This window comes from Scatophagus argus, chromosome 19 (genome assembly GCF_020382885.2).
Source record: "Scatophagus argus isolate fScaArg1 chromosome 19, fScaArg1.pri, whole genome shotgun sequence".
In the NCBI taxonomy this organism is placed as follows: Eukaryota; Metazoa; Chordata; class Actinopteri; family Scatophagidae; genus Scatophagus; species Scatophagus argus.
Genome location: NC_058511.1, coordinates 13305037 through 13328018, shown reverse-complemented (window position 1 = coordinate 13328018; position 22982 = coordinate 13305037). Strand labels below are relative to the sequence as shown.

The 22982-nt window shown below is 39.3% G+C and overlaps 1 protein-coding gene across 8 annotated transcripts in view; it reads right to left on the bottom strand.

Moving 5' to 3' along the window:
• The window catches only part of LOC124050087 (MAM domain-containing glycosylphosphatidylinositol anchor protein 2-like), a 220997-nt gene that overhangs the window by 30946 nt on the left and 167069 nt on the right, over nt 1-22982 (bottom strand). For all 8 annotated transcript variants that reach the window (XM_046372209.1, XM_046372205.1, XM_046372202.1 and 5 more), the window contains 2 exons: nt 16196-16468; nt 3888-4036 (listed from right to left, as the gene is read on the bottom strand). In XM_046372209.1, coding sequence (XP_046228165.1) covers nt 3888-4036; nt 16196-16468 — 422 coding nt within the window. The remainder of the gene's footprint in view (nt 1-3887; nt 4037-16195; nt 16469-22982) is intronic.

Here is a 22982-nt window from a genome sequence, read left to right as displayed (position 1 = left end):
GCTAATACATATGTGTGCAATAAAGCAAATAATGCTTATCTATCAATCTGTGCCTGCACAGGTTATGTGCATGTGGCTGCCAGTGTGGGGAACCTTTAATTCACCTGTCCAAATTAATGTATTTTCAGGAGTGGTAGACAAAAAAATAATGGCAAAGGTGTCTATGAAACTTGACAGATTTGACAGTTTGAGGATAGAGGAAGAGGTAGGACAGCACAGTGACATGAAAATGGCCACAGCACTGAGAGCACATAAATGCAATATTCAGAGATGCTCTTTTTTTGTCCAGATGGTGGAAATCCACTTCATTTTATCTTTAGTGGAGGAAATGCGACAAACTTGCAACATTCCTGACCAAGGTTATCTCCTCTGTAAATCAGCCTCATAACAAGTGATATATCACCAACATGCATTTTCTTGCTTCTGTATTGCAGTGAATTTGCTTTGTTTTGATTTCTCTTTAAACTGAATCCGTTTGGCATCATAAAATCGAGCTGAGGTGCACAGTGTTAGTGCAGACGGAGCACTGAGGCTGCGCTTGGATTATCTGATTGGCATCAGCTGCATTATTCATGTTTCACAATCAGTAGCTCATTCATCAGCTGACTGGTGATGTCCATTACAACCTGAAACTTTTCATTGTGCTGATGAGCTTCATCAACCACCCAAACATTATCCTTATGTGTTATATTTGGCATTGATGTGTTCAATTTATATGTCAGTTTATGTTATGTATAATCACATCTGACAATTTTTTTAGATGACAGAAAACTTTATCTAAAACATGACTTTGCCTTTGGGTGTCAGCCCTGTGATTGTCTGGCAGCCAGTCCATTGTGTACCCCATCTCATGTCAATTGTCAGCCGGGATAGGCTCCAGTCTCCCCTGTGCAGATTAGCGGTAGCAAAAGAGCATGGATGGATGGACATGAGTATGAGACATGAAAAGTGGACAAAATATTTGTGAATGGCACAATTAAGCTATGATAAAACAACTGCTCTGTTGGAATACATTTGCTTTAATATCTAATTTATCGCAGTGTAATAAATGTCTTTATTGCTAGGAGAATGTCTTTGACTTTTTAATTCCCAAGTTGTCGCACTATTTTGCTTTCTCTGCTAATGTTTAGGGGGAGTGTAATGTTAGCATTATCCATATATTTGTACTGCTGTGTATCTGTTCTGGAGACCTGTGTCTGTGGACTGGTATGTGTGTCTTTGTGTGTGTGCGTGCATGTGTGTGTGTGTGTGTGTGTGTGTGTGTGTGTGTGTGTGTCCCAAAGTTCCCGGCAGATGGAGGCCTTAAATGTTAGTCTTGGCAAATGCAGACTCGAGCTGCAAACAACATCAAGTGGAAGCTAAAAGTTACATTTTGTCTGTATCAAAAAGAATTGTGCTTAAATGTGCAAATCATGTCAAAGTTGAGATGTTTAACTTTTTCGATGTTTTGAATCATACACATAGTTATTTGCTTATGGATTTTTGCACCATTGTTTTGATTCCCATTAATGTTCACTGAATCACCACATCTGTGCTCAATTAAGGTTTCTGTTTACATCCCATTACCTTTCATTTTCCACATTTTCCCCACAGAGGCAGAATGCCATATTGATTTAATTTCATTTGATTGCGGCAGCAGTTCATGCCTGTTTTTTTTTTTTTTTTAACGGCAACGTTAAAAGTAAAGAGTAGGATTGATCAAAGCAATAGCAGGATTCAAAAGCAACACGGGAATAATCAAAGCGTGATGGTGTATTATTAGACGAGGGGTCTACTGTAAATTCCCTGCATGTAATTAGTGTGGCTCCTATTGATCCACTTGCACACCCAGACCTGACAGATCAATTGAAAAAGACGAAAAGAAAGAAGGAGAAGAAGGAACAGATGAAAGACGCAGTTCTAAAATGGCAAGATGTCAATTGAAAAAGTTAGCTTTCAGGGATTGGAGATGGGCAATCAAGCCTCTGGACAGCAGAGAAGATTTTGAAGTAGTCGGGCTACAGTATCAGAACGAGGTCAGATGGCACACCTCCCCATTGCAAGCTTGACAGGTGCAGTGATTTGTGTTTTGTGATTCTTGCCCGTGCATGCCTTTCAGCTAAGAGCTCCATTCCCATCTCTCCTTCGGTCAGACTGTCTCTCACGGGGTCACTGGACGATAACATAAAGCAATCCATTACAGAGGCAACGGATTGCTTTATGAGTAGCTCTAAGAATTAATCCAAAAGTATCCAGAGAAAATGAAGCTTTCTTTACTGCACCACTTTTCCACAGTCAGTCTGGGGGGTAACTCTGCATTTATTTATTTACAAAGGGAGTCTGTCATCCTGCTAATTTATCTCTTCCGATTCTAACTCTTCCACACCAGAGAAAAATTGTACTATAAGTCTAAATCAATAATCAAAGCTCAGACTATATCAATCACAGAGGGTACACTGTTTAGTACATCCAATAAGAAAGTTGGTGAATTTTCACTAAAGCAAGGAATCTCTTTCACCTAAGACATTGGAGGATAGGTTGTTATGCCTCGCAGGAAGGAAATAATGGTCACAAAATGCACCCTCCTGAGATATCAAGGCAAAAAGGTGGAAAGAAATTAATTTGCCCAAACAATGATTGCTGAAACAGACTGAGGTAGTGATGTTTTTAATAAACAAACGTGGAGAAGGTTGAAATGTTAATGTGATTTAGGTGAGTGCATTCTAGCACAGATGCAGGCGTAATAATCTGTGCGCAGGCCTAGCTGAACATAGGAAAAGCAAATGTACATTCCTGGCAAGTTTTCAGTCAAACGTCTGGCAAGCGTGAACATGGGCCCTGTAAGCACAACATCATTTATTACCAAACAGACCAACAGAGATAGTTGACAGAAAAATCATTGCGCTACACAAACAAAACTGGTTTAGAATGTGTTTTCAAGCTCAATTCCTTGAGGGTGTACTGCAAAACAAACATGAAATTGTATTATTCATTGCAAACACAGTTGTCAGGGTATGCTCACTAATTTTGAGCAGAACTGAGTAGTATTGAGCATTGCGGCATGTGGAATTTAGAAATATATATGGATACTGTTTGTTTCTCTCAGTGCTGCAATGCAAATGCAATATTAACCTGCAAATCTGTGGCTTTAATGGACGCTTATTTATTATTTCAAAGTTTACATGAACTGAAGGTGGTTCCACACCTGCTGCTGTAAATAAAAAAAAAAAACTATAAACATCAAATGTGTGTGCATGTGTGTGTGTTTGTGTGTGTGTGAGAGAGAGATGTACACATTGATTGCCAAAGAGGAAACTGTAACGGTGCCATCTATCAGTGCTGTAAGCCTGTCATCTGTGGAGTTTACTTGAAAAGCAGGGAAAACAGGAGCTAGACTTGCTTTTTCTCTCTGCAGGGTTCCCTTTCACTCCTCACACTTAGCTTCTGATGGAGAAAGAAAACAAAAGCAATTCGTGGAAACCACAGAATTCATTGAAATGACGGCCCCTGACAGGTTCTTAGTCATCCTGTCCAGCCCACAGAGGCTCACTCACATCCTTAAAAAACTGCCAAACAAGACAATGAATTGAAGGTGTATGATTTGGTGCTGTCAAATGGTATACAACAAGCAGGAATAAAATGAGTCGAATGCACCTAAGAAGGGTCGAAAAGAGGATCAACAATACCAGTGACTTTACCAGTATTGTACCAAGAGCCAACATTTCACCCTTTAAAAACTCATACTTAGGCTGGAACAAATTCTACATGATAACAGAGCTCTGTGGGACTGAATAACACTTTTCAGCGCAGCAAGCATTTGAATGATGCGCCTACAGGTTAAGCAATGAAGGAGAGAACAAACCAGCTGGCAGTAAGGTGCGTGCTCAGACAACTCTGAGTCGTCCTACCTGTCTGATGCCTAGTCTGTAGGCGACAATTCGGTCCACAGCGTTGGGGTTCATCTGGGTCCACTGAAGCTTGAAGCCGTAGACTCTGGGCCTGTTCTGCCACAGTGGGCTGTAGGTATCGTAGTAGAATTCTGGAGGGTAGGCTTTACCTGTACAGAAAACAGAGAACAATACTTATTGCTTCTTGCCCGAGACTCACACCTATCTACAAAATTCCTGTGACTGTAACAAAAATTTGATAATATACTTATATAAAGTTGAGGGATAGAAGTATATGTAAAAAAGAAAAGATTCACTAAAATCAATCCTACCCCTGATTGCCCATGATCTTTGTGATGTTTTCCATAAAAGTTGACAGATGCTATTGTTAATTTTTCTAATGTAGGCCATGGTGGCTTTTTAAATTATACTGATTTGTCTTACTTGTTTTATTGTTCCATAAAGTACATCACCAGGGCAGGACAAATTACTCATTGCACACTGCTTATTCATGTACAGTATATAAAAAAAGGCAAAAGCAGTTTTTTGAAGTGATAATATTACAGATTTTATACACAGTACTTTATATATTATTTACAGTATATTTTTATATTGATCGATCAAAGCTTGACCTCATTCTCAGACATTAGGGCTAAACTCCACAGACTCAAGAACTGTCCCTACTAAAGACATAATTCAGCAGTGCAATACCTGATAAGTATACTGATCTTGAGAATTGGTGAAGTGTCCCTTTATTGTGGGTTACAACCTAGTGCAGTAAAAAAGTATATAATAAGCAATCATTTCTTATGTTGTGTTGTGAATGTGAAAGACGCAGGACTGCTTCAATCACAGCACTCGTACTTCTAATCGTGTTGTTAGTAAGGAAACACTTCATAACCCACGACTTGACTTTTGTTGCTTGAAATTAAAAATCTTTTCAAGTTATACAACAACATGTTTATGCATGTTTAGCAACGTTAACACTTTCACTTTAGATCTGGACTATCTGGAACACAGTCAGACAAACACCTCAGATAACATCCACAACACATTAAACCGTGCCAATGTTTTTCTTTTCTTGTTTTTTTTTAAGTGAAGGACTAAACACAACGACACATTTGTAGTGTGAATCATATGGCAGATTTGGAAAAAAAATATGCTGATCTTAAATCATTTGCATGGTTTTACATTAAGTTAGCATGAATGTAATTGATAAACAAATAGACAAATGGCAAAAAAACACGTTTTTTTTTATATTGAAAAGCCTGCATTATTATTTAGTGAAACACAGTGGAGTATAGCTGCTTGATTTCATCTGTGTGCAAACTCTGTCCTGCTGTATTGGTTTATTTCTCACTCGTTGCATGCACCCATCTAAACTTGAGTGTATAAACTTCAGAGTACATGTGTTATTTGTTAACATATGAGACAGCCTTAAAGTCAAAAAAGAATGCTGAATTGGCATGGCAAAGATGTACAGTGTCTTTCATCTTCACTATATTCTGTTTGTTCTTTTTTCATTCACTCTATATGATATTCCTTGCAATTCCTATGACCAAATTTTTCCCTCAAGGATAATTAAAGATTCAGTTTATGTTACATGACATAAGGAGTACTTTCATGGTATTGAATCAAAGCCTGTACCAGACTGCAGCAAGTCTCATGAATGTAAGAACATCCTAAAGTATCCATCCCACGCGATGACAAATCCACGCTGAGCGCAGGATACCTGCATGTTCAAATCACTTCCTCCATAAAAATACATAATTTCATCTGGATCTGGACCACCACAGAGATCCTCTCAAACTTTTTCTTTCAATAACACTGTTTGCTTTGTTGGAATTTGTGAGGATTTATTTTTCCACAGCTTCTTTCAAGTGAATCCATGAAGTTTTAAGCTTTCTAGTCACAGTCTGCAAGCTGATTTCTGACAGCTGAAGTAGAAGCTGGCAGGACATTGTATTTTAATCAAGATTTAGAAACAAGCTTATAGGATAACCTTCCAGGCAAAGAATAGCAATTCACCCTGTGTCCTTTTGCTATTTGGGCTTGTTCATTAAAGGATGACAATATCCGAGGCAGATGATTCTTAATAGCCACGGAAAAGACAGTAGAGCGGCCATTGTTAGCGCAAACAAAAGCAGCACTGACATTAGTCACCCGTGTGGAGATGCAGCAAGTTTCTGGTGTAAGTCAGGATAAACTTGTCATCTTCGTTTATGCTATTGATGAATTCTAATCTTGTTATTTTCCTGAACAGTTTGAGTGGTCTCTCCATGTGGACTCTGGTATGGGCAGACCCTTGAAGCATTTTGTTTCCTTTGATTTGATTCTATGTATGGCACTCAGGGGAGGAAATAAACTAAGGATTTGTGAAGGTCATAAGTTCCACAGGTTTTATGTCTGGTTTCAAATCCCTGGTTAAAGTCATAGAGACTAATGGCTTTTAATCTCAAGCCAGGTAATGTTTTCTTGAGATATTATTCAAATGTTTAAAAATAAGCTTTGACCTCATCAAACCAACATCTGAAACTGTGAAATTTTGAAGACAAATCAATTCTATTGAATGGAATCCCTGTCATTAGTGGATTTGTTCGTAAAGGCAAAGTCAGTCCTAGCATATTTTTCATGTAGAGTTCAACTTCAGTGACATGCAAATTTTCATCTTGTTATGGCTCGTCCACTGGGTTGCAGCAACAACTTTTATTTAACCTCATCTATCCGTGTATAAACTGCTCCACAGAAAAGGAAATGGTTTACAGACAGTTATGAGACAGGAATCGATGGCAAAATGTGTCTTATGAATTCAGTGAGAGAATGTATTGTGCTGTTAGTGGACAATCTGACTAAGTTAGCTATTTATCAAGCTTACAAGGTCGCTGAGCCAATTTCTGGTGTGACCAAGTCATAATGATGGTGATATTCCACATTTTTCTTATTGTCAAACAAACCCCATGAAAAGACAAAAAAATCAATGATGAGCTGATCCTGCTACACGGCTTTGGTTGTGAAGATAATGTCTGACATCTTATTCCTCTGTGCCACACACCACCACAGTTATCCAAAACCTATTAAGTAACTGCAGTAAGTGCTCCCAGCAAACACTGAGACATCACATGATTGTGGCTGGTTTAAATCATATTTATCAGACAGATTTCACTTTGTTCATGTTAATGATGTTTCCTCTTCACATAAAAGGGTTAACCTCAGTGTTCCACAGGGTTCAGTGCTCGGGCCTATCTTGTTCACTTTATACATGCTCCCTCTAGGAGATATTATTCAGAAACATGGCATAAACTTTTATTGTTCTGCTTATGACACCAAGCTGTACTTATCCTTAAAGCCTGAAGAAACAGAGTCATTAGTCAGACTCCAGGCATGTCTTAAGGACATAAAGGACTGGATGACCTCCAATTTTTTATTATTAAACTCAGACTAAGGTCATTGTTTTTGGCCCCAAACATCTCAGAACTAGAATAGCTGATAATATTGTCTCTATGGATGGCATTACTTTGGCCTCCAGTACGACTGTTAGGAACCTCGGCATCATGTTCAATCAGGACGTGTCATTTATCCATCATATTAAACAGATCTCTAAGACCGCCTTCTTTCACCTATGTAATATTGCTAAGATTAGGAGCATCCTCTCTCAGAGTGATGCTGAAAAACGTGTCCATGCTTTCGTTACTTTTAGGCTGGACTACTGCAACTCATTATTATCAGGATGTCCAAATTACTCTATTAATAGCCTGCAGCTGATCCAGAATGCAGCAGCTAGAGTTTTGACAGCAATCAGCAAAAGGGATCATATCTCCCCCATCTTATCTTCTCTTCACTGGCTTCCGGTAAAATTCAGAATAGACTTTAAAATTCTCCTACTTACATATAAGGCCCTAAAGGTACTATCCCCACAATACCTGCAGAATTTAATAGTTCCATATATTCCCAATAGAACACTCAGATCACAGAATGCAGGTTTACTTGCAGTTCCCAGAATTTTTAAAAGTAGAATGGGAGGACGAGCCTTTAGTTATCAGGCACCACTACTGTGGAACCAGTTGCCAATTTGCGTTTGACAGGCAGACACCACCTCCACCTCCAGACCAGATTTAAAACCTTGTGTATAGTTAGCCTATGGTATAGTTAAAGGCACTTCTTGATATACAGCCACAGAATAGGTTTGACTAACTCTTTTTAACTCTTTAATCTCAATCATCGCTTATCTGCTATAGACCTATGCTGCCGGGTGTCACAAACATGATCCACCAAGCAGTTCCCCCACCTCCACAACACCATCACCATCTCTACTCCCCCACCTCCTCTCCTCTTCTTCCTCTCCCCTCCTCTCCTCAGGTCAACATATGATCCAATATTTTATGTCACCAACTGTGTGTCCAGTTCTCCTTGTAGTTTTGTGTCTCTCCCTCCCTTTCTTTCTCTCTCTGTATCTTTCTGTAGGTATCTCAAGATCTTGTTCAACTGCATCCGGCCCACCGACAAACGCAATGTCTACTGTCAACGTCTGCCTATGTAGTTCTTCTATGTAGTGCTATTATAACTAGCTGAACAACATATCAGCTAAAAAACAAATACATACAATACATAGTCTTTCAGATTTCCAATTATAACAATCTGTCATGTTTGTCCTTTGTAATGTATGATGTTTATTGCATGTATGTTTCTCTCTCTCTCTCTCGTCCTGTCTACCTCTTTCCTGCCACTGTCTGCTTGCTCAGGGGTTCAGGCTCTGGGTTTCTGTAAAGCACCTAGAGACAATTTTGATTGTAAAAGGTGCTATATAAATAAAATTGAATTGAAAATTGATTTGGTTTGAAGATCCAATCGAGATGCCCCATTGTGGTTCAAAAGTACTTCCAAAAACAAAGTTGAGCCAACATTCAGGACGTCACCTGCCCCTCAGATGGATGTCCTTCCTGGACATTCCAGCAGCACTGAAATTCAATGGGCCTATTCAGATATTTTGCTCAGGTATATGTGCACAGTAAGCTTTCAGTGGCTTTCCTACAACGTGGCAACAATAAGTCATAATGTAATAACTCACACAGGACACGAACCTCAGTCACCTGGGTAAAATGTCTTTGCTTTACCCATTTATCCACCACAATGTCCTCCATTCACTGTTTCTCTTTATACTACACCACTTAACTTTTCTTGCAGAAAGTCCTGAAGGCAAACTTCTCACATGTATGATCAAAGGCAAACAAAGATTTTTTGCCATTACGAATACTACAGGGTTAAAAATGTGACAGGAATATACCGGTAATCTAAATGTAGCTATACATAAATGTCATGTTGATATTTTTCATATTTAAAATAGGACATTGAGTTGTAATTATTTTCATATGTGACCGTCTATGGCCATCTAATAACAACCATGTCACAAACAAATAAATTATCAATGAAATGTCATTTTAGTAACAAAAAAACACACTGGAATTGTCTTAAATAGGAATACACAAGCTTGAGGCTGGGCACCACAAATCTCAAAGTCACAGAAGTATTGACATATGGAAAAAATGCATTGTAGATTTTGCTCTGTCAATCTAATCTGTTGAAATAAGACAAATATCAAATAAAGCCAGCCTGATCCTGTAAAACAATTTATATGAAGTTAAGACAGAGTGTTTGGGGAATGTGAGTGCTCATTCAGTCGTACAATCATGCAACATTAGCTGTAAGTGATGTGTGATGCCAAAAAAATGCATTGTGGGGAGATGAAATCCATACCTCAAATCGACAGGAGAAAACAAAATCCATACTACACGGGAAAATTTCTTTGATTGCACTGTACAACTTTAGCTGTAAATACATGCACTTCAGATATAATCACTCAAATTAAGTGAGGTGCCGTTGTGGGAGGGAAAAAAAAAACACAGCGATAGCATTTTTTTCTCGCCCTCTGACTGGTTCAATCAATTCTCATAATCAACCGTGAAAATAAGTCAAAATCAAAAATGAGGGCATTTTGTTCTGTGTTTTGGAAAATAAATCAGGTTAATGATGCTTTGGGCAGTCTTTACATGGATGAAGCTATTTAAAATACAATATTGTAATCTGAGGGAAAGAATGCTCATTTATCAGCCAGATAAAATCATTCAGAAAGAAGAAAAAGAGAAATACCGCTAATGATCACACAATGTAATTTATTTTTAAACATTTTTAACAAGTTTAAACTGTTGAAGATTTGAGCAGTGTACTGTAAATTGAATATTTCTGTTTTATAACTGAAGATGCTGTCATGCAAATGCCTCTATGGCTCGGTGAGATGGTAATACAACAACAACAAGCAAGGACAAATACTGTCTGCAGTTCACTTGGCAGTGCTTCTCTGTACAGAACCAGCTGTGTTTACAGCATACTGTACAGTGAATGTTACATAAGCCAGCCTGGCACATATTGTCAGTTTTGTTCATGCAGTTTATACTGTACCAGTACAAAAATGTAGAGGCTTTAATTTGCAATAGAAAAAGGAAGGAAGAAATAATTAAACTGTCTCAAAGCATTGTATGTTTCCCAAGTTGCCCTTAAAGATTCCCAAACAGACTCTGCTGTAGGAATAAACGACTGAAAGGATAGCATTTATACAACTGTGCATTGTGCCTTTAGATATCGTGAAAATACTACACTCACAAGGTAAAGTGTTTTGTACTGTACTTGTTTCACTGATTGCATGTTCTTGTTTTATTTTGAGAAAAAACTTTTAAAAGTGGATTTCTTAGAGCTCATTAATGGCATAAGCAGAGAAACTGTCACAAACCCACTTGTGATGTCGTTGTCTACTATTCAAAAATCCAATGTAATGTAATGATGTGAAATGGTCCTGATTCCTGATAATATGTTATGTGTGGTGAAGCACATTACCTAACCCACTTACACTGCTTGAAACAGATAACCCTGGGTGGGAGACATCAAACACAAAGTGCAGAAGGCTTAATTGATTTTTTTTAAATCCTGTTTATAACAGCAGAACCAATGCAATGACTAATAACAGCTCAGTAAAACGCTTCAGGCAAGAAGATGACCTTGTTTGCAGACTTCCTTTTTTATTTTTAAGGGTTTATGAACATGTTTTCTTCTTCAGGACAACACTTTGTCCCACCATATGGTAAGCCTTGCTATTTGGTGCTGGGCTGATATGTGATGTAGGCATTTGTGGCACAAATTATGCTTACATATGGATGCACAGCTGGCTAAGACAAACCCAGCACCACCATACAAATAGCTAACTGACTGTAGGGAAAAGACATTACAGAATTTAGAAGTCTCAGTGGTAATTGCCTGGTTGTGTCCTTCTGGGATAGAGAATGAAATCTCTCTGTGGCGTTTTTTTCTTAAAGGGCAATGGCATTGAACTTGTAATGAGTCACTTCCACCCGTACTATTCAGCTAATTCTTCCTCTACTTCCTCCCTCCTCGCCTAATCCACTTGAAGGGAAAAAAACCCCAGAAAGATTTCTAATCGTTGATCATATTAACTAGGATTTTGTTTGTCCTGACCCACCGTGACTTCAGACTTTATCCTCCTCAGTCTGTGTAAATGGGAGGCCGTTCTACAGCCCAATCTTGTGATATTGTATTCATAAAACTAGAAGAAACATAAAAAAAATTAAAAAAACAAAAAAAAAAAAAAAACCTCAGAGGTTCAGGTTGTGTCTGTCCTTGAAGTTAATTGAGTCTCAGTCTGATCACAACGTTATTCATATGTTGCCTTTAGTCTCTGACCATGTAACGTCAGTCATTACTACCTACAGGATCCATCAATGTCACTGTGTCTTCCTGAGCTGTGAAAAATATTGAGCATCATCCACCATTTACTGTGGAGGTGAAGTACAATCCAAATGAACTGGGCACAGACTAAAGGGGCAGATCACTGAGTTGCAAAAAAACTTGCCTGGAACTCAAAACTAAAGCACAAATGTTGACTGAAGACCAACACTCTTTAAGTTTTAAACCCTCAAAGTACACGAATGTGCAGGTTTGAGGGTAAAATCAACTCAGTGTTGTTTTTTTTCTTTCAGTTGAAAATGTGAAAAACAAGAAAGACAAAAATAACACATATTTACACCCCCACACACACATATACACAAAACATCAGATTGCACTACTCTCTTAGAAAAAGCCCCAGAGGCCTATTTAAAACACACCTCAAAGAACGTAACAAACACATGAAAAAAAAATGACATTAATGACATTAACTTTGCTCAAAACAGACGATGGATCAAATAATAACACATCTAGAAGACTGAGTGCAGATAGGGTGAATGGATATGAGCTAGTAGGAGTGAATGTGTATGTCATGCAGACACATGCAGATATCTAATTGCTGCCAACTTTGGACACCATGGTCCACAATGTGATTGCTGCATCATTAGGCTACAATAGAAAGGGAAACTGGGATCGAACACACACATCATTATGTAGAATCTAAATTCATTTTGTGTAAAATGCAGACAATGAATATCTGAACATTGTCCCACAGAATTTTTTGTGCTAATTCATGACAGACTGCCAAAAAGAGGAATTAAATGTGGGACAAATGAGAAACATTGTTTGCCATTCTTTGCAAATTTCAGAAACTGCAGTATGAATTGTTTGGGAGACTAGTTGCTAGAGATAGAGGAGAGGAGAAGTGTGGACTAGATCTGCAGAATTTGTTGTCTTAATAGCCGTAGCCTAGAGGTTGGAGAAGCGGCTTGTGACCGGAGGATTGCCGGTTTTGATCCTGTGGACCGGCAGGAAAAATTTGGGTAGTGGGGGGAGAATAATTAACACTTTCCCCCTTCCATTATTAATGGCTGACGTGCCCTTGAGCAAGGCACTAACCCCCTAGCTGCTCCGCCAGTCTGACATGAGAGCCCACTGCTCCTGTGTGTGTGTTTACTGCATGTAATTTGCTGGGTGTTGCATATGTGTTCAACCAAGGATGGGTTAAATGAATAAATTCAGTGTAAAATGTAAAAAACATACATACTGCCAATAAAAGCTGATTCTTCTTCTTAAATGTTAGTGTCATAGTGATTAGACAAACTGCCTTAAAGGGGCAAGCGACTGATTTTACATAATGAATTCAGTTTACTCTATAATGTCTTCTTTAGCTCTGGAGGGAGTTTTAAAAATAACCATGATGCTGTTATCTGTGTCATCTCTGCTTGGGCTTGAAAATCATAAAAGAAAGCCTGCATTACCAACTGGAGGTTTGAAAGAAGTGGGTATTTAGGAGAGAGGGGAAGTCTAATGAAAAACACAATTGAGTTGCATTATGGGATGTAAAGGATCCAGGGTTTAAGGGCATGGCCTCGTAAAGCCTGAAGATCTTTACAAGCTGCAATACTAAATTGATGGAATACATGTTTAAATAGCAAGTCATTGTTCTGTGACCAGGGTTACACTGCTTCGTCAGTGCACATTTGGAGCTGGGATGTACAGTAAATGCATGAATCAGTGACTGCTTCAAACTGGAAAAAAAAATCAAAGAAGAAAAGCAACATGAAGACAACAAAATATGTTTTTTTTTCTATAGTCTGACTCTCCCAGCCCTTCAGAGGAGCATTTCAGCATTTTTGAAAACACTCAGGTTTCCCATGACGGAGAGCATGAGCCAGAGCTCAGCGGTACACATTACATCCCTCCGAGGGGTCTCTCCCCTGGCACAATTTAATGGCCAACATGGCCATTACAGCCAACTCAGTGTTTCCACAGATGTCCCAATGGCTTTGCACATGGGCATCCATGCACATGCACACACACTCTCCCCTGGCACAATACAATTTCTGCAGCATTTATATAAGCCACAGAATGGCTTGATCCTTGACTTTGGTGAGTTTGCATATGTCTGTTGGCATGGCAACATATATGTTTTGCATGGTATGTTTAATGGATCTGTGAGTTTAATCAAGCAATTGTGGCTTCAGGCCAAAACTCCTGACTGATATGTTTATTACACATCAACACCGCCCAAGAGGAAGTCAAGGGGAGGGCAGAGAGGTAATATCAGTTGTCTACCTGTCTTCACTCTGTAAAGTGAGCAAACCAAGATACTACCTTACTGTGCAAGCCATAACAAATATTTCATGAGCTTCATCTTGAAATGGGCTCCAAACAATTCATAGAGAGGAGCTGATATCCACTTTATAGTAGGTCATTTGTTTCAGCCATACTACAGAATATTGTCTCATATTGTGGATATTGAGTTTCATGATAATATTAACAAAAATCTTAAAGATTAATAAGAGCTGGAGTTAAGGGAATGGGGCACGGCAGATTTCATGGATGATGGGAGGAAGCAAAGTGGATTTTCTGCACCATGCTCTTGCACTCAGGGGGTTACTAAAAGAGCCTCCATACCTTTGGCAACCACTGAGTCCAGATGGTGGGAATCTGGAGCATTGGGCGGGAGGAATGGAGCAATAGCGGGAGAGAGCAAGAGGGAAAGAGGAATCGAGGATGAAAGGGAAGGAAGGGGAATGGAGGTAGGAAGAGGGGAGCAATACTAGGCAAACCCCAGCCCTGTTGAGAAAAACAAATGGCTGGAGGGGACCATGTGCTTCTGTCTCTCTGCTCTACCTGCTTCACAAGAGAAGACTGATTTATGACACACACATGGGCAGGGGGGTGTCCATCTCTCTCTCCAGGCGAGCTGGAGAGAGCGAGGAGATTAGAGAATGTGGATAGAGAGATATTGAAAATGAGAAAGATGAAGAATTATGGAAGGAAAACATGGTCAAAAAGAGAAAGAAAGCAAGAGAGGCGATAGCTAAATGGAGTGCAGAAAGGTACATTTAAAAAACAACAATAGATGGAGAGAAACAGACGGTATCAAATATGAGAGCAACCTAAGTGGCAGAGGATCAAAGTGACAAATGCTCCTCTTGTGACCCTGCAGCTCCTGTCTCTAATGGGAGGTCTGGGAGATTGAAACCTTGGCCTAAGTTCCTGCGGTCACTCACTGCAGCCAAACTAATTTGGTCCTGTCATAACAACTAACTAGGAGACAGACACTTGCAGCTCTTGATGGAAAAAAGGCAATCTCTTAAAAAAAAACAAAAACAAAAAGACAGCAAGCACTTATAATCTGACAGAACAGGTTTACTACATAAGACATAAGAGAAAGAATCAACGTGATCGACATGTCCCGTTCAGACTGACAATCTGCACATTTTCCTTCTTTCTCTCTTCTTTTAAATGAACTGTCTGTCATGCACAGAGACATCTAAAACACAGCGTGACAAGAACTGTTACATGTTTGAAGAGGCAATTTTAGCTGTCCAAAAAATTGTCTGTGAAGACTAATTACAAACTGAAGTTTCTGTAGACATGAGTGTGTGTGGCAGCAAAATGGCTGCTATTAAATGTAGCTTCAAGGTGAATGAAACACAGGAGGTCTGTAAAACCATGGATTTTCCCACAAGTAGTGTATAGGGGCCTGTTGTAAGAGCTATACTTTGCATGAGTTTGGAGAGTGATGTTTTTGTATTGGCCTTTCCAAAATTAAAAACAAAAAGAACAGAAGCTAACATGAGCTGCCTATGTTAGGATATCCATCTTGCTACTCTAGTTTACTACCTGCAATAATGACTAATACGTAAGATATACTTACTACTTACTGCACTATTTTTGGGGGTTATAGGTTACATTAAAGAAGCACAGTTCACCATAACATGGTGGAAGGTGTTTACACTCCAGCAACCTCTTCCAAACTCATTACCCGAGACAGAAATACTTTCACCAAACACATCAGATGGGCCTCATCCTAAAAGCTTTTTCTCTGTAACATTAAAAATGAAACAGGCTGAAAATATGATAAAGTCTTAACCTAACTTCTATCTTGCTTGTCCAAATATGTAAGCCAACAAGCCAGACATGGTAACGTTAGTATGAAATATAAGTCTGGTCTTAATATCATCCCTGATACTGTCGTAGTATCATACACTGTAATACAACTACAATGTTGTCTCTTTAATTCCATGTTTTCTACATGGAGCATCAATAGTTTAGGATTTTAATGCATTTTAAGGAGTTGTTGTTGTTTTAAAAGGAGACTGCTTGCAATTTTACACAGTCAGCCAGAGAAAATGTTTTCAACCAACTCATAGCTAGCAGGGTTTGGTAGTAACAGATCACATGTAAGAACAGTTCTAAGTAACAGTTGCCATTTCTGTTGGCGAAAATCATTTAAACAGCATGTGTAAACATGTAAACAGCAGTAAGGTTAGCAGAGCAACAGTAGCAAGGGAGCCAGGAAGACTCAATTATTAACAAAATAGTATTATGAAAAAGATAAATCTTTAAAGACAAGCACTCTTTACCTGTAACTTGGAAAGTGCATTTGCCTGCTCCGGCCTCATTGATGACATTACAGGTGTACTCCCCCCAGCCGTCTCGATTCAGGCTGCGGATGGTGTACTCCGTCTCATCTCTTTGGGCGTCAAAGGCGCCGGCATGTAGAAGCCGGTTTGATAGAAGCCATTCGAATCGCAGCACGCGGGAAGGGTGGGCTCGCAGCACCCTGCAGGTCATCACCACAGGCCTCCCCAGACCCTGACGCATCTCCATGTAAACCGGCTCCACTGTTGGAGGGTCTGAACAGGGGACAAATGGGCTCAGATGAGTTTCTCTGACATTTGATATGGAATGGATAATGTGTCAACTATGTTAATGCAGTGGAAATACATATATAAAAAAAGTCTGGATAAAGAGAGCAAAGATGAGAAAACAGAATGAGTGGGAGGAAGGTACGCTGACATCTACACAAGATAGATGCTATTCAGGTGAGGCCCATCTCGGTCAGACTAAACTGTGACCTCCAGAGCTATTTACAGAGAATGAATATCTGGAAGACAAAAACAAGTCAGAATAACAAATATAGAAGAGTTAGGCATGAGATGAATAAATAAACAGATTTAAAATTCTAGACAATTACATCTTATGAAAGTGTGAACACGAAAGGAAAATGGCTCTGAGCAATTTAACTAAGTTCATTAAAGAAGGACAAAACTGGAAACAAAATAGAAGCTTTTTGAATGATAACCAAAACATATTTAATTCATGAACACACAGCGAAAGGAAGAGAAACATTTTAAAAGACAGTTTGATATTGTAAAATGAATGGGAGCAGTGTTCAGAGAGAAAAGGGGTGAGATTTCAGCATATTGTCGGTAAACTTTAAACAATCAGCACTGCAGAGTCAATACACCTCAGCAATAGATGAAAAATGATGAGTGAAAACAATTGTGGGGACAGCGGCAATGGTTGCGGGAAGATCAATTTTGCAGAAAAACTAGAACAATGTTCTGAACAAAATCAGTCACGCTTCACGGAAAATTGGTAACAGGATGATGAAGTGCACCTCAAGCTTTCAAAATGGAAAATTAATAACTTATTTGAGTATCTGACAGGCTTCACCTCTTCTGACACAGACAACCTGGCAGTGAATTATTTAGCCAAGACATCTCAGAGCGAAGTGAGGGGCTGAATATTACCTTGTGCAACCTCCACCCTCCCTCTGCAATGTGTGGTATGTATGAATTTATATTTCAGCTTATGTTAAACGAGTGTCAAATTATGTGCATGTGACATAACCTGCATGTAGTGTCTGTTTGGGAGGACATAATGTATACAGATTCATCTGCACGCATGCATGGAAATGGTTAGAAATAATTTCTTAAACATCTTTGCTGTCGACATGCTCATACAGATGCTTGATAAAAGTCACTAGCGGGCCTGAAAAACAACATTGGATGCTGAGAAGAGAAAATGTCACACAGCCCCTTAATTGCCTGAAATTTACATAATTCCTAATAGCATAAAGGAGAGGCGGGTAGCTAGAGCCAGGGCTGGGGATCTTACTTTTTAAAATGTAATCTGTTACAGATCACTGATTACCTGATTGAAACCGTAATCTGCAACATAATCTTAGACATTATTCACACACGGTAATATAATCTAATTACAGAGCCTTCCAAACTTGATAGGATATTCAATTAAATGAACAGTTTATTAAAATTTACATCATATAATTTGATAACACTATTAATGTCATTATCTAAAACCTTAATCAGCCATTTTTTTAAATCTGTGGAAGATGCAAGCTTTTTATGGAATCTAATAAATACTCTTACATTTTTCTGGATATTTTTGCTGTGTTTTTAGGGTAGACATTCATTTTTTGCTTTTCTGTTGCACATAATTGAATTAAACTAAGCCTAGCCTGAAGAGCAGGGCAGGTTGTCCAGGTCACAGAGGCAGACAGGGAAACATGGGCAGTAAACACCATACTGTATGCAAACTAATACACTAACAAATAACAATCCAAAGTGGGATTTTACTCTCTTTCCATCGATGCTAATTATCACCCAACACACACAAAAACCTGTATTTCACACAGCCGATACTATGATTAATGACACACCATTAGATAATGGCAATGGATAATGACTGGCTGAAATGTGAAAAATAATAATTCATAACACAAGTAGCGAAAGAAAAAGTACAGCCAAATCTTGGAGAAGTTTGGACTGAAAAGAAAAAGGGAAAAAAAAAAGATTTGCCTCTTTCACCTGACGCTGTTCACAAGGTGGAGAGCAAAGTGGCTTTCATCTCCTCTAAATGAAACAGCAATCAGTTCCCTCCCTCAAATGAGCCTTGCCTAGGCTTTTACCCAGACCCAAAGCTTTATCTCTGACTCCAACAGAAGGGTCTGAATCTCTACTTATCACATTAAAATTGTAGGTTTGTGTGCGGCGTTGAATCACAGCCCAGCTCCACAGCCTCCCTGAGTGGCACTAGACCAAATTGCAGTAAGTGCATTTCCATTGACACAGAAAGACAAATGAAGACAGGATTTGGGTCTGCAGCAAATGGAAAAAAAGAAGGGAAAAAAATCTATTATATAACCAAAACATCCTTTAAACAAGGGCACATGCCTCATCTCCCCCCCTGTGTGTCTCCTGTGAAACAGCTGCCCAACGAACACAAGGGGAAAGAAGCGAAAAGGTCCTGTGTTATATTCCCTGAGCAGTGCTCTCCATGGTTAGTGTAGCAGCTAGGGTGGTGAAGTGCCAAGAGTTGTTGTAAGTCACAGGCTGTGCGAGAAGCCGGAGCACTGGCTGAGATGTAATCCATCATTAGTCACCGGTGGATACCTTGACAGTAATGTGGTGAAAAACAACATTTAGGATCACAGAGGCCTTTTCCCAATGGTCCATATAGGCTGCCATCAACAGGAAAGTGGACAGAACAAAGACATGGGGTATACATGGGGGAAATATGCGTGTGTGTTTTTGAGTGTGGGAAGCTGAGGTGAATTTGTGCGCATGCATGCACCTGCATTTCTGAAATATGGCTTGACTGGTTTGTACCTTTAGCTTCAGACACAATAGGTTTCATTTTTCTTCCACGTGCTTCGGGTGAGTGCATCAAGAGAACAACATGCATCTCCTGTGGGCGAGCCCACAAGAGTAGAGAGTAGTGTACGCTCTGTGCCTGTGCACATAAAGTGTGTATATGTGACTGCATTCCTTTTGTGGTTGAATGTTCATTTGGTTTTTCTTCCATTCTTTTTTTCCCCTAAAGCAGCAGAATGTTTTCCCTTGTGGCTCACTGGATTGCGGTGGAGGCAGAAGCACTTCAGGCATTTTGCTTTACATTGTTATTACTATATGTAGAAGCCCTGCGATCAAAATCCAACTTATATAAAAATACAGAACTATTATCAGCAAAATGTGATGTGTGGTATGTGAAAAAATAAAAGTAGGCCCACTTACTGCAGTGCAGAATAATGGTTTATATTTATTACTGTAAATTCTTAAATCGGGTAAATAAATTATGGCTCATCATTATGGTGAAATTACCTACATTCTCCTCCAACAGGTCACATGGTAAATTCAGTATGACGTTCAGCGCTTTCCATCAGAGGAACAACGGGGTCATGTCGTGCTCATCATTCTGCTAATGTGAAATAATGTTTTAATTTCTGATTAATTCCACTTATTTGTTTCTTGTACCACCCACAAAACTCATCATTTTGTTTTTTTCTTTCTCACATGAAAATCTGCTTGTATAAGGAAGGCCGCAAGACTTTTAACTGGAAAATTGTAGAGCAAGTCTTACGTGTCATTCATGACAACCTAACAGTTTGGGGAAAACAGCAAAGTGGAACATGACTCATGTAGGACTGATTAAATCAGTGCTGTGGAAATGGACATTACACTGAATGTATCAAGACGGCAGGAAAACAAGGAGAAAGAGCTGTGAACAGGGGAAATTAGAAATAAAGCCCTGATTCTCTCTGATACCGAGGTAAATAAAGGCCTATTCTCAGTTTACATCACACAAAAATGTGACAGGTTCAGCTACTTTTAACTTTGTTCACAGATGGTTAGTTTAGTTCAGTGTTTCCCAACATTTAATGTGTATCCCTTCAAATGGGCCATAAGATAAATGTAGGGTGCTATGAGATGATTTATAGGAAAGGAAAGAAGAAAAAATTAGACTTTAGATTACATCTTCGCTTTCAAAGGAAGTATACAATCACTTCAATAAAATCTGAGAAGTTTAAAGGGGAAATCAATCTGGTGAAACTGTGAACAGCTCAAATAATGTCTAAAATGGCCTTGAATAAACACTGCTTTTTGTGAGGAGTAACGTGCCAACATGTCAGAAAGGTTGTATTGTGTTCTAAATCATGTGTTTGTGAAGTGTAGTGGAATTTAAATATGAAGAAACATAGAATGGAAATAAAAATGCCTCAGAATTATAAGGTATTAAATATACTTGGTTGCTTTTCACCACTGTCTAAAGGCTGGTGTGACATCAGTGCTCCTTGTTGATACATCCATTTATTTGTTTATTTATGTGACAGTGCTCCGTTCAGAATTATGTCTCATTTTTCACACAAAAGCATTTAGCAGCTCTACAAGGGCATATGAAATGAAAAAAGTTTGTAGCATAACATGCCTCAATATCAGGCCTTGATAAAAGAAATAACATTCATCAGTAGGCCAAACACACACACACACACACACATATATGTTTATACAGAATATGAAATGATAATCCTGATTGGCCTGATTTATAATGAGTCCCTGTGTTGAATAATGTAGGGAAACGCTGCTCTGCATCAATGCGTCTTCCGTCCCTCGCTCTACAGCCGCTGCAATCAAACAATAAACTTAAGCTCCATCTGCATTACCATACTGACATTAAAACTTAGGGATAACACATGAACTTAAACATACAATTAATGATAATCAATGAAGACTCCTCAGCGTGAGGAGTGGCCTGGTGATCTGCTAATAAATTTAGCTCAGTCATTGATCAAGTTATGAATTATTCTGTCTAAGCTGTGTGCAGGCTTCTGTTTACAACCTACATATTCACTGACCTTTTCTGGTGTGGACTTGATATGGCTGATCAATTCAATATTGTTTCGTGAAAAAAAAAAGGGTTATTAAAATTTCATCCCCAAATGCAGTGTGTGAGCCCTGCTGTAATGCAAAAGATTAATTTGCTGGTGTTAGGCTAATGTGAATCGCTCTAATATGAATCACATTAGAGTGGGCCTCAGGGGCCAGCTTTGCAGGCCTTCTTGATGCAGAAAGGAAAATTAATTAAAAACAATAATCATGTAATTCTGCCCATTACTTTTGCACAGACGGTAGCTCTTTATCCTGGTGTGTTTTTTTTGATGTATGCCAGATAGAGAGTTGCTCGCTCAGGGGGACAATTGCACAGTTGCGTAAGGCAGATGTCATGGACGATGTGAAGAAGAACAGAAGGGAAGCCCGGATAAAAGATTCCTGTGCATCTGGGCTCAAGTAGAGCTTGATAACTCTCACTCTGACAGACAGTGGTATCTAGGACAGGAAACCACTCTATACCTCCTTCTTCCCTCTGTTTCTCTCTTCCTTCACTCCCTCTCTCAAGCCCCTGGATCATGCCAAGTCAGTTTGACTAAGAACATTAGGGTGTCACAGCCTGGGATTTTGGCGTTTGCAATTCTATTAGAGCGACGACTCTAAAGGCAGGCGTCTTCCATTCCCTCTACCTCTCCTCCTGGCGTTGCCTCTGCCAGCCAACAGATGCAGGTTTTTACATATCAAAGCTGTTGACTTGCCAGAGTCATTCCTTCACGCCTCTAATGCTCTTTGCTTCAGAGGACTGTACCTCGGTCCCTTGATCAAGTTAGGCTACTAAACGCGGCTTTGCACATGGCTCACCACCAAAGGCGGGAGGCTCACGCTGGGACCTGGAAATGCAGGCGAGAAAAGCATCTCAGAAGGATTGGCTTGTGCTTACCCACCATGAGACAGGCCAAGAGAAAGAGGGGAGGGTGCATACCGACAGTCGCACTGAGCAAACAACAAAAGCAGGGTCAGATTGTGTTAATAAAGTAAATTCCAAAGCTGAGAAAGACGAGCAAAGGTCTTTGTATTTGGCAAACGCACCAGAGTCAACAGTGTACATTGATGTGTACACACTGTGGACACATTTCCCCAAAATACTGTGTCAAACTGTGTCTAAGCTATCTAACAAGTCAAGTACGGATTGTTTGTGCTTTTTAAGCTTGGGTTTGATGCCAATTATTAATAAATAACAAGAGTCTGACGAGCAGCAGAACTGACTCTGAAGCGAGAACATGGCAGAATGATTGATTTATAAACACCAAAGGCCTTATAACTCTCTTCATTATGTGTTCTGCTTTGAAGATGGCGAACAGATGAAAGTGCTATATGACAGCAAGAACTGTAGATCATAAGAGGTTCTTTATTAAAAATAATACCACATAACGAGAAATAATTGCATTCTCAGAAAAACTGCGTTGAAAGGAAAAGAATCAGCACACTGAGGCAAATCCATGTGAGAAAACGAATAGATTTAACGGCATGTGCGTTTCACTTGAGGCCATGGAGTCTCGCTCCTTCCCCTCCAGAGGCATGTCTTCTCCATCTGAGTGTCACTAACAACAATCACTCATTGTAACTGAGATGGGGGGCGGTGAAGGAACAGCAGAAGCAGCAGTGTGTGATAGGAGATGACCTTTCCTGGTTGGATGTCAGAGAAAACCTTGCCTGAAAGCACATGTGATATTGACCT